The 17,632-nt window shown below is 34.6% G+C and overlaps 2 protein-coding genes across 2 annotated transcripts; one reads left to right on the top strand and one right to left on the bottom strand.

The window, feature by feature from the left end:
- The first annotated feature begins 5,758 nt into the window (after window positions 1–5,758).
- On the top strand, window positions 5,759–9,776 carry LOC126970734 (histone deacetylase complex subunit SAP30 homolog). Its single transcript, XM_050816827.1, has 3 exons — window positions 5,759–6,411; window positions 6,716–6,934; window positions 7,548–9,776. Exons 1-3 carry the CDS (start codon window positions 6,217–6,219, stop codon window positions 7,674–7,676), a joined length of 543 nt encoding a protein of 180 aa, XP_050672784.1. The 5' UTR covers window positions 5,759–6,216; the 3' UTR covers window positions 7,677–9,776.
- Window positions 9,766–16,154, bottom strand: LOC126970733 (exosome complex component RRP45). The gene is made up of 7 exons (XM_050816825.1): window positions 15,956–16,154; window positions 15,784–15,878; window positions 15,489–15,711; window positions 13,916–14,133; window positions 12,912–13,160; window positions 11,728–11,903; window positions 9,766–9,879 (listed from the first exon to the last, which is right to left on the bottom strand). The coding sequence occupies exons 1-7, from the start codon at window positions 16,019–16,021 to the stop codon at window positions 9,788–9,790; spliced, it is 1,119 nt and encodes a 372-aa protein (XP_050672782.1). The 5' UTR covers window positions 16,022–16,154; the 3' UTR covers window positions 9,766–9,787.
- Between the last annotated feature and the right edge of the window lie 1,478 nt (window positions 16,155–17,632).

Below are 17,632 nucleotides of genomic sequence, written 5' to 3'. Positions count from 1 at the left end.
AACCATCGACAATGACCTGTATGCTGCGCCCAGTGAGGAAGCTGGAGGTCCACTTGCATAAGCTCTCGGGAAGCCCAAATGATAGAAGTTTTGCGAGGAGCGCCTTGTGCCATACACAATCAAAGGCCTTCGCTATAAAAGGCATAAAAAGGCATTTATTTTCTTAAAATTGATTCCTTTAGAATTCTTTTTGATGTCATTTCTTATACTACTAGATACTACTACCGCTTTGGAAACAAATGGTGCTCTGAGAGAGAAGAAGCGGCACAAGAAACTCTCCCAGCATTATTTTTTATTTTTGCGCTCTTTTCAATAAAAATATACAATATTGTACAGTCATCTCTATCGCTTTAAAATAATCACAATCTTGTCCCAGGCTGTCCTATCATTTAGATATTCAGCAGTGGAGTAATAGGATTTACGATAGAGCCTTTTTTTTATAAAACATTTAAATTTATTTATAGATAATGCCTGAACAGTGGCTGGGACTTTATTGTAGAAGTGTATACATTTACCCTTAAAGCTATTATGTATCTTATGAAGCCTACTAGAATTAGTTACAAGCAATCCCTTATTTCTAGTGTTATAATAATGAAAATCACTATTAAGAGCAAAAAGGTGACGATTTTTGTGAACATACTTTTTAATTTTCATAAATGTACTGACAATGAACAGTCATAATATTTATTTCTTTAAATTTTTCTTTGAGAGACTGTCTATAACCAAGCTGATATATAGCACGAACAGCTCTCTTTTGCAGTGCAAACACTATATCAATGTCAGCAATGACCCCATAGTAATATACCGTACGTCATGATGCTGTGAAAATAACTAAAGTACACTAATCTAGCGGTCGCAACATTCGTGTACTCTCTAATTTTTCTAACTGCATATGCCGCAGAGCTGAGTCTATCTGCTAGATGGGTAATATATGGACCCCACTGAAGCTTTTTATCTAACGTGATACCCAAGAAGACCGTAGTGTCCACAAGTTCCAATCTCTGGTCATTTATAAGTACGTTGGTTTGTACCTCCGCTGTGTTTGGTGTAATGAACCGTAAACACTTTGTTTTTTACTGTTTAAGTGCAGATTATTCGTCTCAAACTAACGCACTATCTTTGAGAGTGCATTGCTTACCTCGTCATCAATATCCGCACGTCGCTTCACTTTAAAAATAAGTGAAGTATCATCAGAAAACAATACAATCTCATGGCTATCATCTACCACAAACGGTAGATCGTTAATATATATAAGAAATAAGAAAGGACCGAGAATAAACCCTGTGGAACACCCATTTCCACAGGTTTACCCGTAGACCGTTTTCCATTTACATCGACTATCTGAACTCTTTCGCTTAAATGTGATTTTAACAGATTTAGGGCTCTATTTTTCGCTCCATAATGCTTTAGTTTTAGGAGTAAAGTTTCATGGTGGACGCAGTCAAATGCTTTTGACAAATCACAAAAAATGCCCAATGCATCCTGTGACTCTTCCCAGGCGTCAAAGATGTGCTCAATGAGTCTAGTACCCGCGTTAATTGTTGATAAGCCCCTAGTGAAACCAAACTGATTTTTGTTCATTAATTTACAAAAATGCATTTGTAGCTGTTGAAGCAAAAGTTTTTCAAAAATTTTACTAAAAACAGGCAGCACTGAAATAGTTCTGAAATTAGCAGGGTCAAAAGAACTGCCCGATTTAAACAAAGGTATAACTTTGCTGTATTTCATGAGGTCAGGGAACACACCCTCATCTATGCATTCATTAAATATTATTGCTAATTCAGGTGCTATAATGTCAAGTATGTATTTTACAATATTAGTCGAATGGCCCCATAGGTCTTTTATATTTTTTAGGTTAATTAATTTGAAGATTTTTATTATATCGCTACCTGTAACATACTTAAATTTCAAATCAGTGGAAGATACTGGTACGTGTAATTTAAGCATATCATATGCTGCTTTTGGCTAAGAGTTAAGGTCTTTGGTCGTGACAATCGGGATTTCGGAGAAGTATTTATCAAATTCATTTGCAATTTCTATTTCCGAATTTATAATGCGATTATTAATATTTAAACAGATGTTACGGCAATTCGATCTACCAGTTTCATTGTTAATTACACTCCAAGTCGCTTTTACTTTATTATTACTGTTTTTAATTTTATCTGCAATGAAACGTGTTTTCGCTTCATGACAAACTACTTTAAAGAGCTTGGAGTATTTTTTTACATATATTTTAAATTCTTCACTATTATTGTAATGTCTCTCATAATAAAGGTCATATAAGCGTTTACTACTTTTGTGGATACCCATTGTTGCCCAATCATTAAAACTTTGTTTGTTGTTTACTGTCACCGTTACTGGAGTAAAAATCCTGTCAAATTCCTCACAGAAGGAATTGAAGACTAAGTTATAGTGAAAATTAGCAGTTTCACCACAGTGAAAAATGGTATCGTATTTACCAAATTATTTCTAAACCTCTCAAAACCTTTCGTCACCTTTTTTGGTCTGACATTGTCCAATCTTGTATTTACTTTTATAAGTTGCCCACTATGGTCAGACTGAAGATTATTAATTATGTCGCCAAGAGTCGAGTTGGAGGCAAAAAGAGCGCACAGGAGATCGGCATTATCTTTTGCCGTATGGGCCAGGGTGTCATTCCTCTTGTCATTCCGGCATGGACGGCTGGTTGAAGTTACCAAGACCAGCTTTCGACAATGACCAGAACTTTCGTGTTCCGGTAACTGGAAAGCTGCTCGCCAATTTTGACGACGTGCTTCGATTTCGTACGGGCGATTTGCCGCTTAAAAAATCTGGAGTCACGGTTATATTTTCTCTTCAGAATTTTACAGTTCGGATCCTTTGAGCTCAGCGCCGTAACCCAAGTTCAATACGCCTGTTTTTTTGCAGACAGATGCTGCTTTAACTGACACATCGAACCAGGGCTGTGATCTGCCACCGATCGGAACTACAGAGCTTGGTATAAAAATAACCATGCCCTGCAGTATCGCATCGGCTACTGTAACGGCGCAGGCACTGGGATCATCCGAAGGGAAACAAACCCTGCCCGAAGGGTAGGATGCAAAAAAGGAACGCATCCTATCCCGATCTGCTGACTTGTAGTGCCAAACGCGGCGGGTCGCTGGTGGTCTGCGACGTTGGCGTCGAATAGGCACTATACTCCTGACAGAGACCTGGTAACTATCGGGATGTGTAGTCAGCAGAAGATCCAGTAATGACGGCATGTGGCTATCCACAGCCGCGTTGGCGACTCAACCAATTGGGACAGACCATACGCCCATGCAAAATTATGCACAGATCGCCCTGCGTAGTCTGTGGTACGTGATCCGAGCCATTCGGCATTGTGCCCGTTGAAATCACCCAAGACTACGATTTCAGCGGAGGGGAACTGAGCAAGCACGTCATCAAATGCCGCTTGAACGCAGCGGTGGTGTACGGCGTTTAAATTGGAGTGAATTCCCCTGATATAACAGAAGTCCACATTAAGCGTAGAGCGGGTTGCCGTGGTGTTGCTGCCGTGTTTGCCCTTAGATATGCGGGGTACTGTGCCCACTCCAGAATACGAGGGGCAGCCCGAGCGAGAATGCTCGGGGAGGGATTCTCCGGCTCTGGTAGAGCCGGTACCCTCCTGGGGTAATATCATTTGAAGGACCGCTCTCATATTTTGTTGGGATGGCCTCTGGTCCTCGACACTAACCTATGCGAAACATATAGCAACGGCAATAGGCCGCTACTTCACGCCGGTATTCTGTGATAGTGTGGTAAGTAACCCGGACGAGTCTGGCCCGATTGTGCTGACGTCATAAGACGGCAGCGTGACTCTCCCACTTTCAAAAATCCCGTAGTCGCCTCTTACGACACCTTTGGGCCTGGACTAGGATAGTCCAGGCCCAAGGGTTTTGCCCAATTCGTTTTACGCCCCGGAGAAACACAGGACACAGGAATTCGGGTCTAGATATCTCGAGCGATTGCCAATCTGGAGAACAAAGCCAAATTGGCTTCGAAGAAACTGGGTGTCAAAAATAGAGCATGGCAATTCTTCGAGCCGGCCCATATTCTAGCGCTCTACAAAGCGCAGGCCACATATGGAGTATTGCTGTCATCTCTGGTCTGGCGCACCCCAGTATCAGCTCGATCCATTTGATCGCGTGCAACGCGGAGCAGCTCGAATTGTCGGGGGCCCAATGCTATGGGAACAGCTGGATCTTGAGGCGTTGTGAAGAGACATCACTTCGTTGTGTTCCTCTACCGCATTTATCATGGGGAGTGTTCCGAAGAGCTGTTTCACCTAATTCCTGCCACCGAATTCCACCTTCGCACGACACGCAACAAGTTAGGATATCATCACCTCATTTGGATGTGTGGCGATCTTCCACGTACTATAAAGCTGTGGAATGAATTTCCTTGAGCGGTGTTTCCGGGATGATACGACGTGGGTACATTAAAAAAAAGCGCGTATACCTTCCTTAAAGGCCGACAACGCTTCTGTGATTCCTCTGGTGTTGCAAAAGTGGGCGGCGGTGATCACTTAACACTAGGTGACCCGTACGCTCGTTTGTCCTCCTTTTCCATAAAAAAAAATAATAATTTGTCTAGATATGTGTAGATCTACTTAATTTCGCAATGCAGCAATGAACGTGAGCGCATTGTATTTTGATTACAGACAGTCATTCTTCAAAATAAAAGTGACTGATTCAAGATGCAGTGATTTATGATAACAGATCTATACCAACATCTTTTTAAAGTAGTGTGGAACACTACTTTACTACGAGTATCGTTCTCATCATTAATCTGGTGCATCCCAGTATCAGTTCTAAACATTAAATCACGTGCAACGCATAGCTACTCGAATTATCGGGGATCCAGTACTGTGTCAAAATTTTCATCACTTGTGTATTTACTTAGCAACCAAATCACTATAAAGCACATAGTTATTTGGTCTCTAAAAATGTAATTATTTGATACTCGTAACACGTCAGTGGCAAACAAACGAATTTTAGAACGAATTTTGTGTAGGTATTTTTAAAAATAAGAAATGCTAGTAAGTACGTCATTTTTCTATCAATTAAAACAAAGATACTGCAAACAAGACATGGACACAGGAATCAAACCCGCAATCCTTACTTTCAAGGTGGTGCATGTTTTTTTTATGTATTTTATTTATTTACTATGCCTGCGATATTTATATTTATTTTAGAAAACAATCTGACAATCAGAAATTAAAATATTGGAGTTAAAAGTAATGTGGCTATATAATACTATGACTAATAACGGGACATAATTTTTAATAATTCTTATCTGGTATCACCCGTAACTGCACACAAACTACAAACTAGCAAAGGTGCTTCACTTGTTAATATCACGGCGCGGAGTCCTGCTTTTTTTCTAGTCCGTGATTATAATATTATAATTTTTACTCTAGATGAATTAAATCAATATTTTACAAGTTTTTATTACATCGTATAGCTTAGAAATGTCTTACGCATTTATTCTACAAATAATTAAGCTAATTCCCAACTATTACACGAATAAAGTAACGACAAAAATTGAAAACAGTCACTTTTATTTTGAATGTTGTGTGAACATGTCAGTGTCACTTGACACGCAAACCAAAACAAACAAAAGAGTCGAATAGATGTAGTAGAGCGAGACAGCGTTATATTATTCCGCCATTATTTTTAGTACGCATTTCATACATTTACATGTAGATAGTTGGGCCAGGCTGATTGATATGTTCATTGTTCTGAACGCTGCCGGCTGTAAAGAACAAACAGTGGTTAAATTCTCTTGGAGTGCATATTGCAATTTACGGAAAGGCGAAACGACAGTCGATTAATTGTATTATTTAAAATAGTTGATGAAATTCTTATTTATTGAAAATAATAGCATTTTGTAAGACTCGGTGAGCCAACTAACAAAGCTAAGTGTTTTCATTCGAAGAGTAGGTATTGTTATTTGTTTTTGTTGCCTTTATATTGGCTTCGGTTGGAAATAAACATCATTTTTGTGTAGTTAACGAAAATTTTGCTTGTAAATTGTTGTGACTTTGTAAGGCAGGATTTGTGGTTTAAGGAACATAATATTACTTAAAAATGATTTGTTTTGTTGCCATACGTAACCTCAATGAAGAGGTTTTGTAAATACGTAGATTTCGTGCCCTAAAGTAATTGCCACATTTGTTACTACTATCTGTTATATATGATTCAACGGGAGCATCAAATGAATAACGGCTTTAGTACAGGAGAAGAAGATTCTAGAGGTAATTCCGATCAAATATGTTGCCTTGTAGATGACATCGACCGATGTCGACGACTTGCGGGTAACGCGTCCTATAGCAAACGCATTCAGAAAACCGTAGCGCAGAAGAGGCTTAAACTAAACATTGATAATCAGGTATGCATATTTTTTTCCGGGAGGTACAAATGTTTAATTAATAAATTTCAATGAACATAAGGGCTGTTTTATATGAACTGCATGTTCCTGTCATACTTTTTTAATCTACTCAGACCTGAGACTGAAGTTAAAATCAAGTCTTATTGTCATATGTGATGATTAGGATTGAAGCCACACCTTTAAGGTGAGCTTTATGCTCGCCCCATTGATAAATTACTTTAAAATGAATTCAATTTGACACAACAATTTATTGTAAAAAAACAATCATGTCTTATTTTTATTCACTATTACATTTTATTCTCAGGCAAGGCACACATATATTTGTGATTATCACAAGACAATGATTCAGTGTGCAAGAACAAAGCAGAGGAGGAACAAAGACTCTGAGGATGATAGTAATGAAGCTGATATTGATTCACCTGAAGTGGACTGGTTTCAGCTCCAGGTGAACACTCTGAGGAGATATAAGAAACACTTTAAGATACCTACAAGACCTGGGCTGAATAAGGCACAACTTGCAGATGTAAGGCAAATATAATATATAAATATTTCTTTTGTATTTTGTATGTACTTTTTATACCTTGATTTGGAGAATAAACTTTTCACTAACAAACTTAATCTCCTTGCAGAACTCCTGCAGTTCTTAAATTGCATAAAATATGTAGTTTTATAATTGCTATCAATATTTTTTAATTAAATTGTTATTTTTGAGTGATTTACCCCACTACTGAGTATTTAATATACAAATTTTATAAATTGGCTATACTTTAAGTAAAAAGGATATAAAAACATATCCTCAATCATTCAGACTTTTACTTGCAGTTCTAGAAAGCTACTTTTGCTTCCTCCTGCAGTTACCATAATAGTTGATTGATAGGTTGCTGTTGTTAAACTTCTCATGTCATCATTAGATAGACAAAGTCAGATGATTTGGATTCATTTCTAGTTTTTCTTTATAATATTTGGCAGTTTTATTTCTTACTGAATCATGTTAAAGTTGAAAATGTCACACATCTTCACACTTCAAAAATTGGATACTAAAACACTTCAATAACATTAAGAACCACTTATCTTAAGATATTTACTAAAAATTAATTGATATGGAATTGGTTATAATATTCTAATTATCATTTCAGGCTGTTCAGAAGCATTTCAAGTCCTTGCCGGTGAATGAAAAAGATATAGTAACATACTTTATTTATATGGTTAAGACTAACGGTAATAGGTTAGATCACAAGAATGGAATGAATTCGGACTTACTGTGATCAAGTGGTGTTTATGTATGTACTGTGATTTGTGTAGTTTATATTTAAAAACTTAATCAACTAATTTATATATATTCTATAAATATTATTTACATACTAATTGTCAAATGATTTTACGTATTTGCAAATACATTAACATTTTCATATTGGCCAGTTTATCATTTTGAATTAAATTAATGATTCTTAAAAGATATTATTACAGTCAATATTAAAATACATCTTTTTAAAATAAAAAACAAATAATTATTAGTTATTACTGAAACAATGGTATACAATAAATACCTTTATTTATTGTATATAAAATATTGTATTTTATAATTAGGAACTTCTTATTCTTACATATAGTAATTTAGCTGTGTATCTTTTTTTATTGTTATAATTTATTAAATTATTATTTGACTTATGTACCATAATTATTATAGATACTATATTAATAAAACTTCATTAAATCAAGAATCCTTTTTAGAAGAAACAGGTAAATTTAATTCATTATGCTGACATAACATAACCTGAGTTCACATGACTAGTTGAGGAAGGACCTGCACCGAGTATAAGGCCCAGTATCCACCAAAGTAGAGAGGAGAGGAGTTATGATAACCAATCAGATTTCGTTATTTCCACACCTCTCCGCTTAGCTTTGGTTGAAATGTATCAAGCAGAGAGGAGAGGTCTCTATTGTCTATAGAATATTGTGTCGCGTCGAGCGATTAAGAGGCGCAGCGGAGCGGAGATGCGTGTAGGTAGGCGGCCTCCGCTTCCGCCCCTTTCCCCGCGCCTCCCACACCTGAAAGAGTTGTTATAGGCACAGGTGACATCTCTCCGCTTTGGTAGAAATAACCTAACAGCCTTGCGGCCTGGCTCCTCTCTGCTTTGGTGGATACTGGGCTTAATATTAAAAAAGCAGACTAGTTTTTCAATCTTGGATAACGAACTAGGAATTCAGTATTAACAATAATATACTGTATTCTTGTATCATTATACTAAATAAAGTTAGGACAGTACCATTGCAATGACTAAAGTAATGAGTAACAACACATTGTAAAATACATAATATAATTAACTGAATTCATAAAAAAAATTGACTTAAACATTTTTTTCTGAGTCCAGTAAACATAGATTATCTATGGATTATATTGTGTAACATATTTTTGTATATTTATTTTAACTACTATCTTATAAACCGATTATGAGGTACATAGTGGCAAATGCAATAATTATATTCATTCTAAATTATTCATCTCTGTACTTTGAGTATATTTTATTGTCTACAAAAAGATGTAGATGAGCTCGAGGTTGGAAAAGAAATCGCGTACATACCTATTCATTGCTATTTAATTAAACTAATAACTGTCCTATAGCTTGGAGATTTTGTATTCTTGAAGCCAGAGTTACAAGTTTGCTCTCTAGAAAAAGCATTGTCTATCTAATATATAAAATTCTCATGTCACAGTGTTTGTAGTTAATCTCCTTCGAAATGGCTTGACCGATTCTCATTAAACTTTGAGTGCACATTGGGTAGGTCTGAGAATCGGACAACATCTATTTTTCATCATCATCATCATTTCATGTTAAGGGTGGTCCACACAATTTTTTTTAAATTTGTTTGATTATGAGTCAGCATTAAAAATACATACAACTTCAATTTTCTAGGTCAGCTAGTTACTTATAAAATGCAGGGATTTTGTAGCACAATGAACACTAATCTCTTGACTTTTAGATAATCTGTCTAGATAGTCTCTTGCTGTTGGACAACCAATAAAAACAGATGAGGTTTAATACTTTAGTGTTTGTGACAAACTACATCTTACACATGCGATTTGTATCACACTTTGTTTAAGGGTGTGTGCATTGTTCAAAATATAGGTTAGTTTTAAACTTTTTTCGTCATTTTCACAGCTGACATAGTCTATCTAGATGTAGGAATGATCTAAGTCTCTTGATTAACACACTATTTAAAGTAGTACCTACCTGTATGTATTAAGGAATGTTCTAGCTAGCTACATATTAGTGAGTGTTCAAATACCAATGTCTTATAAAATCTCTCATTGATATTAAAATTTGGTACATTTAATCAATAAAACTCAAGCAATTATCAATCAATATCTTTTTTATTAACCTTCGTCTGATTCTGATGATATTTCAATCCAAGCAGATGTCCCTGTCTTCAATTTAACTTCAGCTGTATGGGGATGTGACTTCACAACTAAAAAACAAATTATTCATTAATAATTATTATCTGTACAATTAATTTTGATGTTCCACGACTGCAACACATTCTACATCAGTGAAGCAGCTTTTCTCAAGCACAAGGCCACTGGTGCCGGGAGGTACACATATTTTTTAGTAATGTTTCTTAATTTTAGCTTGATACAATCTAGTCAACATCGATTTAGCTTAACAACTCCTACAAATCGCGTTTAAAATAAGAGTTGTGTCATGCTTACAATAAACAAATACAAATTATTGGAAAAGTTAAAAATCACCAAAGACATGTTGTGAATATTGGTTTAACAAGTAACTGGCTTTATGACGACATAGCTCGAGGATGAATTTAAATTTGTGAAAAATGATTAACGCAGGTACCTTCTGCTCTTGTTTTTCATTTTACATTGTTTTATAAAAAAGTAGTCTTTCTCAAGTAGTGAGAATGAAAGTATTAAAGCTTAGATTAAGGATTTTTCTCCACTGCGCTCCAACTAGATACCGCAGGCGTAGTCGCAAAGTGCGGCAACGAATACTACGCCCAAGTGGGGGTAGTCGAGCCAGTATCGAACAATGTGTGACATTGACGCGCCAAATGTTCTGTTAAACTTTTCTAACAATTGAAATTAAAATGCGGGGTTATAACATAATAATAATATTAGTATAACTTTGTAAAAAGAATACTAAAAGAAATAAGAAATACACTGGGGTCATACAAGCATCTTATAGTTGCCGTAATAAAAAAGCTATTGTTCTTAGGTAGTGCGGTATCTAGTTGGAACGCAGCGGAGCCCAATCCTTAATCTAAACTAAAAACAGAAGAAGTAGTTATACTATCATGCTTCATTTCATCACCCTGTATCACTTAAAAGACATAAGATAAAATAAGACTCACAACCAAACTGGAGAACTAATTACAAAAAGTTTGACAGCTCAAATGATGATGGACAGGACTAGAGACAGAAACAAACCTTGATGGAATGATAACCACAAGATGATATAAAAAATAAGTAGTGCTATTTAAAAATATAAAGTGTGTGTGCGTTCTTGTGTATGCACGCAAGAAGTTATACTTCTTTGGCCTAACAAAGTCCCTAAAATTATTTATTCCTCCTGCTAATATTGTAAAAATCATGCAAAGATGTCTTTGACAATTAATTATTCAGTAACGAAAACGGCTGTATGGGCTTGAACCCTTTGCCTGTCCTAAGAATGGACGAAGAAACCAAAAAAAAATAATGAATGTCGTAAACGCCAAAAAATATTAGGAACCAACTTCCCCCTGTCACTTTTGTGTTACAGTGATACGCGCGCATCTTAAAATTTCACTGTCATCATTTTTTCATAAGGCGCCTAAAGAAGTATTAACTGAGTAGTATAACTTTTTTAGTGATTTTTGCTTTGTGACGCCAAAGAAGTATAACTTCTTGCCAAGTCTTGCGTGCATACTTACACATACACACAATTTTTTTTAGTGCTTTTGTTGTGAAGCTGATTATCTATCCATTAACGGAGCTAGGTTAGATGTACAAAAAGTATTTATTTTTCTGACACAACTATTATATTATATAGTAACAATGAGAACTTCAAAAACACAGTAGTGATAGCATGAAAATATCATGAAGTAACGGCTAAGAAACTGCAAACCATACTAATGCAACAGGACGAGCAAGGGGGTGAAAGGAGAACAGGAGTGGGCTTCATAAGGTCCAGAGAAATTATGGCCGTGTAGTAGGTCTCATCTCTATAAACACTTTTCATCATAATAATAAGTTTTCACAATGAGCAGATATTGGTCACCTCAGATCCTTAATATTATTGATAATTGTTTATATTATGTTAGACTTACCATCATATTTACTTATTTCCTTAACATCTTCTTCATCCTCCATTTCCTCAACATCTTCAGTCTTAACATCATTAACATTGTAGTTTTTCAGGCATATACTTAAATCTTTTCTTGCTAATGATTGTATATGATTATTAGTTATTATATCAGCAAAATTGATCTTTACCCGTTTTTGTCTAAAATAATATTTTTATAATATATAATTCCATTAAAATTAATGATCTATTAAAAATGTGACATAATATCATATAAAAAGTATTAATTTTTAAAACAATTAATTATATGAGGAAACTTAAAAATTACATTTTTGGGAATTTGTCCAAATAACAGTTAAATTATTTCTATCAAATCATTCGAGAATGTAATTTTATTGCACACACATTTGACATGGGTAAATAGGAACTCATAAGAACAGTCATGCTAAGATTTTAAGTGAAACAAAATGAGAAAAATACAAGTGGAAGGTATTAACTCTTCAATTACTAACTGATAACTTTATTTGGGATTTGTTTTACTTCTATTAATTTTAAGCACATTGTCTGATCAGCTATCAGTCAATAAATTATAAATCTATTGCTTATACATGCAGTCATACAATCCTACTAATATTATAAATGTGAAAGTTTGTATGTCTGGATGTATGTTTGAACTTCTTTAACACAAAATCTACTGAATAGATTTTGATGAAACTTTACAATAATATAGCTACACATACTACACACCAGAATAACAAATAGGCTATAATTTATAAAACTATAGTGTGAATTACGCAAAATATAAAAGAAGTGTGATTGTTACTAATGAATACAACTAGCGCCATCTCTTATCAACTAGCAAGGAAAAGATCAATACAATTTATATGGCAAAACAATGTTTGCCGGGTCAGCTAGTAATTTAAATAAAATAGTATCAGACATTATATTTTTAAAATGGTGTGTGCACACTTTCATTACAGGGTTTGAATCTACAGTTCTTGTAGGTGCCTTGTGTAGAGATTTACCATATGCTACTATGCTTATGCGATTTTATGGAACTTTATAGAATTATTTTACAAAACATTTTAAATACAATAACTTCTCTTCCTTCCTTCCTTTTATCATAAAAAAGTATAAGGTTATTTCTTCATAAATGAAGTTAAAGTGCATGGAAACATGAATACATACTTCATATTATTTAATACCAACCTGTTATTATCATCTGTAATTATTAATTTCTTGATATACTCAACGACAGTTTTGCCTCTCTCTGTTGCACAAATGATTGCCTTGTGTACAATATTTGGACTGTCTATAGCTGCCCCATTTAAATCCAGTAGGCATAGTTCCTTGTACTGATTAACACCAACAACAAGTAGACCTCCACCACTGTTGCCCTCTTCAGCAGTACACATACATACAGACTCTTCAATAAAACTTGGATCAGTTAAAAGAATTCTGTAAAGAGATTGTTTACACTGTTAGTTGAAATTTTAAAAGTTGGTTCAAAGCTTGAACAATAGCCTTGCTTATTGAGGATGGGCACCAATGTTTGATACAGGCAAAATATTCTCAAATACTCCAAGTCATAGGGTTCACAGCATAAAGTTAATAACACATAATATTATATGCATTGTTTGTCCTAAGGAGAACCACATCTGCTATGTCATATCTGTGTGATCCAGATGAGAAGAACCTACTCTTTTGTCAGTCTCAAGGTAATAAAAACAATTTTGTGTATGTGCTGTCAATAGTAATAGAGCCAGGTGAAGGTATTGATTCCAGGGCTCAGTACTTGGAAGGTTACTCTTCAAGGTTTCAAAAAAGGGAAGAGACAAGCAGGATGTTCAGTTGATGGTAATTGATACACCCTGTCTATTACAATGCTGTACTCAGGATTCTAGAAAAACCCAAAAATTCTGAGCAGCACTACAATTGAGCTCGTCACCTCGGCACATCAGATGTCAAGTCTCGTTTGCAACACAGTAATGCTTACACATTACTGCTTCACGGCAGAAATAGGCACTCTTGTTGTACCCATAATCTAGCTGGCACCCAGTGCAAAGGAGCCTTCCACTGGTAAGATACTTCAACATACGTATTATATGTAAAAACCTTTATACATCAAATTTGTGCATCTGATCTTAGTAAATCTTGTGCCAGTTTTTTATTTATCTTTTATGATATATGGATCTATAACAGTAACTACTTACTCTCCAAATATTGCAAAAGTTAAACATACAGGATAGTGGTAAAGCACAGTGGGAATAGGATCTTTCTCTGCTAATGTATGAATAACTATCTTGTCCCCATTTCTTGTTACATCTGGCCTTTTAAAATGGGCTAATGAAGTTAAAGTGGCTATGCTTGCAGCTTCTATTAAATTTCCATCATGATTGAGAATCTTAATATCAACTCTCAATGACCACACCTGGAATCAAAACAAAAGTCTTAATAGTAGTTGATATATTATGTACAATAAAAAATTCCAAACACTAAGGCATTTAACTACATCCATTGTTTGCAAATCATTGGCTGTACTGTAAATGTGTACATGAAGCAGTAATGTGTAAGCATTATTGTGATTTGGTCTGGAGGGCACCATAGCTAGTGAAATTACTGGGCAAATGACACAACATCTTATGTCTCAAGGTGACAAGCACTATTGTAGTATGTTTCAAATTTTTTGGGTTTTTCAAGAATCTTGAGCGGCACTGCATTGTAATGGGTAGGACATATAAATTACCATCAGCTGAACATCTTGCTCGTCACATCCCTTATTGTCATAAAAAAAGTACTGCTTTTGTGACACTACATTGTTAAACCAGTCAACTGTATGAAACATGCAGTCGTTGATATATTGACAGATGACGGCTATAATCATGTAAAAACAGAGATAGCCAAAATCTAATATGTTTTAAGCAACTGTGCGCTTCCAAACTTACCCTTATTATACTTTGTCACCCAATTGTAATTATTATTTTAAACTTATGTCAAATCTGCAAATTTCATAATAAACTAAATTTTAATTTTTACTTACGCAGTCCCGATTAATATTATGTAGTATTAACATCCTCTTTGATGAGGTGTTTTTAAGTGTCATACAAGATCATCATCATTTCATTTATTGGTTATTACCTAGTACAGGCACAGATTTAACTAGCTTTTAAGTAAAACTTGTATTATTATTTTTATTTTGTATTTTAATAATCTCTTAATAAATAAATTTAATTGAATTATTATAATATAAACATTCATATTAAGATATAACAATTTCTACATTTTATTTGCATTATCATTTTAAAATTCCACAGATTGGTTTTTTATTATTGCAAAGCAATAAACATAATTTATACATACACAATTTATATATTTTTATACAGACTCCTGATTGACTGAGGATGGTGGGAGAGGAGAGATAGAGAACCCAGGGCAAAAGGTTGGGTACTGAAACCCTAAAAAACAATAATTAGAAATAAAATTAAGGTATCAAATCAACTTTCCACACTAAATATAATAAAGTAATAATTACAATAAGGTTTAAGCTCTCATACCAGTGAGTATTTAAGTCTTTTTTGTGTAAAGAAGCATGTTGTTAGAGAGTAGCATTAACAGCACAATAAATATTTAGTGAAGAAACTTTTAGAGCTACTAAGGTGCTTGCTGGATTGCTCAACAAGTACTTCTTTTAGTGAGATAAAATTATCCTTAGTCTGTTATCTTATATGGTGCATGTAAATAAAATATATTCAGCTTATAAATATATATAGCTAAGGGGTTACTGACCTTTTCCTCCACAACAATACATAATGATTCAAGATCAATGCATTTAGAATCTTTGTAGCATTTTTCAATTAATCGATTAAGATAAACATTGAGATCAGATTGTCTATTTGTTTCGAAGTGTGGTGCAGCCATCGGACTTATTTCAACATTTATGTATAGAATGCCCTCATTTGGCCGTATTTGTTTTGGTTGAACTACTTCACATGATACCTGAGCTAAAACTCTGCAAAATGATACCAAGATACAAATTCTCATCCTAAGTAGTGTTAGTAATAATTAAATTGAATATACTCACTTTGTGTCACCTAGTGATACGAAGCAACTGCCGTATTCAGAACCAAAAGCTATGTTAAGCTTTCGGCTCTCATTGTAACCTCTTCCATCTAGCCGCTGTAATTTATCGATAATATTAAATATAATGAGTTCAAATATCTTTAGAGTTAACACAATTCCTTAATCCCACTTACATGGCCAGCATTTATAATTTTTTGGATAAACGATTTTTCACAGTTAGAAATAAACGTTTCTCTCATTTTGCTTAATATTCCCCTTTTGACAATGATAAATAAATATAAATCTTATTTGTAAAGTCCAAAATAAAAAACTTTTTAGGTTATATACCTAGTTATTTAGTTATTTACCGCCGACCGAGTACAAAGAGTACAAACAACTACGTTCAAAGTACAAACTACAAAGAGAATGATATCTTTGATTTACTGCAAGAACTCAGCTTTCCAAATCGGGAAGTGCCCTTTGGCACTAGATCTTTCGTATACACCAATATCGAAAGTGCCGTACGGCACACTATTCCCTGACCCTCATTTTGTTTATAAGATAGTTTATTTTCCATCAACCTAATTATAAGCAATCTATTGATAGACGTAAAATAGTACGCATTGACAAGTCGCTGCGCGCGCGCCAAAATCGCGCCGATCTATGGCATACCGCGGCGCGGGGGCACTTGTCGATTACGGAAGACTAATGGCAAAAATCATTATTATTCAGTTACAGTACAGTACAGAATGCAAAACTCACGTATTTCTAGCTGTTCTAATTAGGAAGTTATTACGAATGCATAAGGTTGATAATTACAACTATGGGACTATTGGTTCTATTAAAATCATTGTCACACTCATAACTCTAAGTTTACTTTTTTACAAAACTAATTAATAATATTTCGTGATTTTTGAAATATAACAAAGGAAAACCACTTTATGTCGGAGCTTGGTTAATTTTTTTTAAATGCGCTTAATTACTTATTAAAACAATAATATTATAATAAGACAGATATTAACATATAATCCGTCTGAAGAGAATTAAAACAGGCGTCATTGCAGTGGATGGAAAAGGGGGAAAAACCGCTACGGGTGTTCAAAGACGAATAATCGGCATCCAAGCTCATGGCCACTGTTTTTTGGTATTGTGAAGGGATTTTGCTTAACGATTACATTTCGCATTGCTGAAAAAAGTGCGTGGAGTGGTGTCCTGTTTATTAAGCAAATTAAGATTATGACATTCATTATTTAGTTATCTAAGATACTGTTTTGAATAAACATAATAGAATGAATTTGAATACCGAAGGTGTGTAATGCGATTCTTAGAAAAGGTCATTATCATAGAGGTCTTACTCATAGAAAAAGAAATTAGTGACTTTTGGTTACTATGACTACAAAGCAGTTATTACGTTGTCATGCTTATAAAAAGTTGTAATTAATTTATAAAATTGTTTTCTTATATTAAATAATGGTGAATGCACTGATTTGCTCATAGTATACTGCTGATACTCTGCTCTATCTCATATAACAAGTTATGGGCCCAGAAACGGGAATAAAAGAGAAAAATGAGTAATCACGTGCACATAGAACAATTGAAAAGAGAAAACTACGATACATGGAGGATCCATGCAAAAGCCGTACTATTAAAACTTGGCCTTTGGAGCTATGTTTCAAATAAAATTAAGAGACCAACGCGAGAAGGTGATGCATTGAATGACTATATGGAAAAAGATGAGTTAGCATTAGCCGAGCTATTTCTCATAATATCACCGGGCGAATTAAAACAAGTTAAAAATTGTCAAACAAGTAAAGATGTCTGGGATACGCTAGAAAGCATATATTATAGCAAAGGTCCTGCAAGAAAAGCAA

The sequence above is a fragment of the Leptidea sinapis genome, chromosome 21 (assembly GCF_905404315.1).
Source record: "Leptidea sinapis chromosome 21, ilLepSina1.1, whole genome shotgun sequence".
Classification (NCBI taxonomy): Eukaryota; Metazoa; Arthropoda; class Insecta; order Lepidoptera; family Pieridae; genus Leptidea; species Leptidea sinapis.
This window is presented reverse-complemented; position numbering and strand designations above follow the sequence as displayed.

Coding starts and splice junctions, on each gene's coding strand:
- LOC126970734 (XM_050816827.1), top strand. CDS start 6,217: ATGATTCAACGGGAGCATCAAATGAATAACGGCTTTAGTACAGGAGAA. Junction 6,412..6,715: donor AACTAAACATTGATAATCAG/GTATGCATATTT, acceptor TTTTATTCTCAG/GCAAGGCACACATATATTTG. Junction 6,935..7,547: donor ATAAGGCACAACTTGCAGAT/GTAAGGCAAATA, acceptor TTATCATTTCAG/GCTGTTCAGAAGCATTTCAA.
- LOC126970733 (XM_050816825.1), bottom strand. CDS start 16,021: ATGAGAGAAACGTTTATTTCTAACTGTGAAAAATCGTTTATCCAAAAA. Junction 14,134..15,488: donor GTATTGTTGTGGAGGAAAAG/GTCAGTAACCCC, acceptor TTTTGATTCCAG/GTGTGGTCATTGAGAGTTGA. Junction 13,161..13,915: donor ACTTTTGCAATATTTGGAGA/GTAAGTAGTTAC, acceptor ATCTCTTTACAG/AATTCTTTTAACTGATCCAA.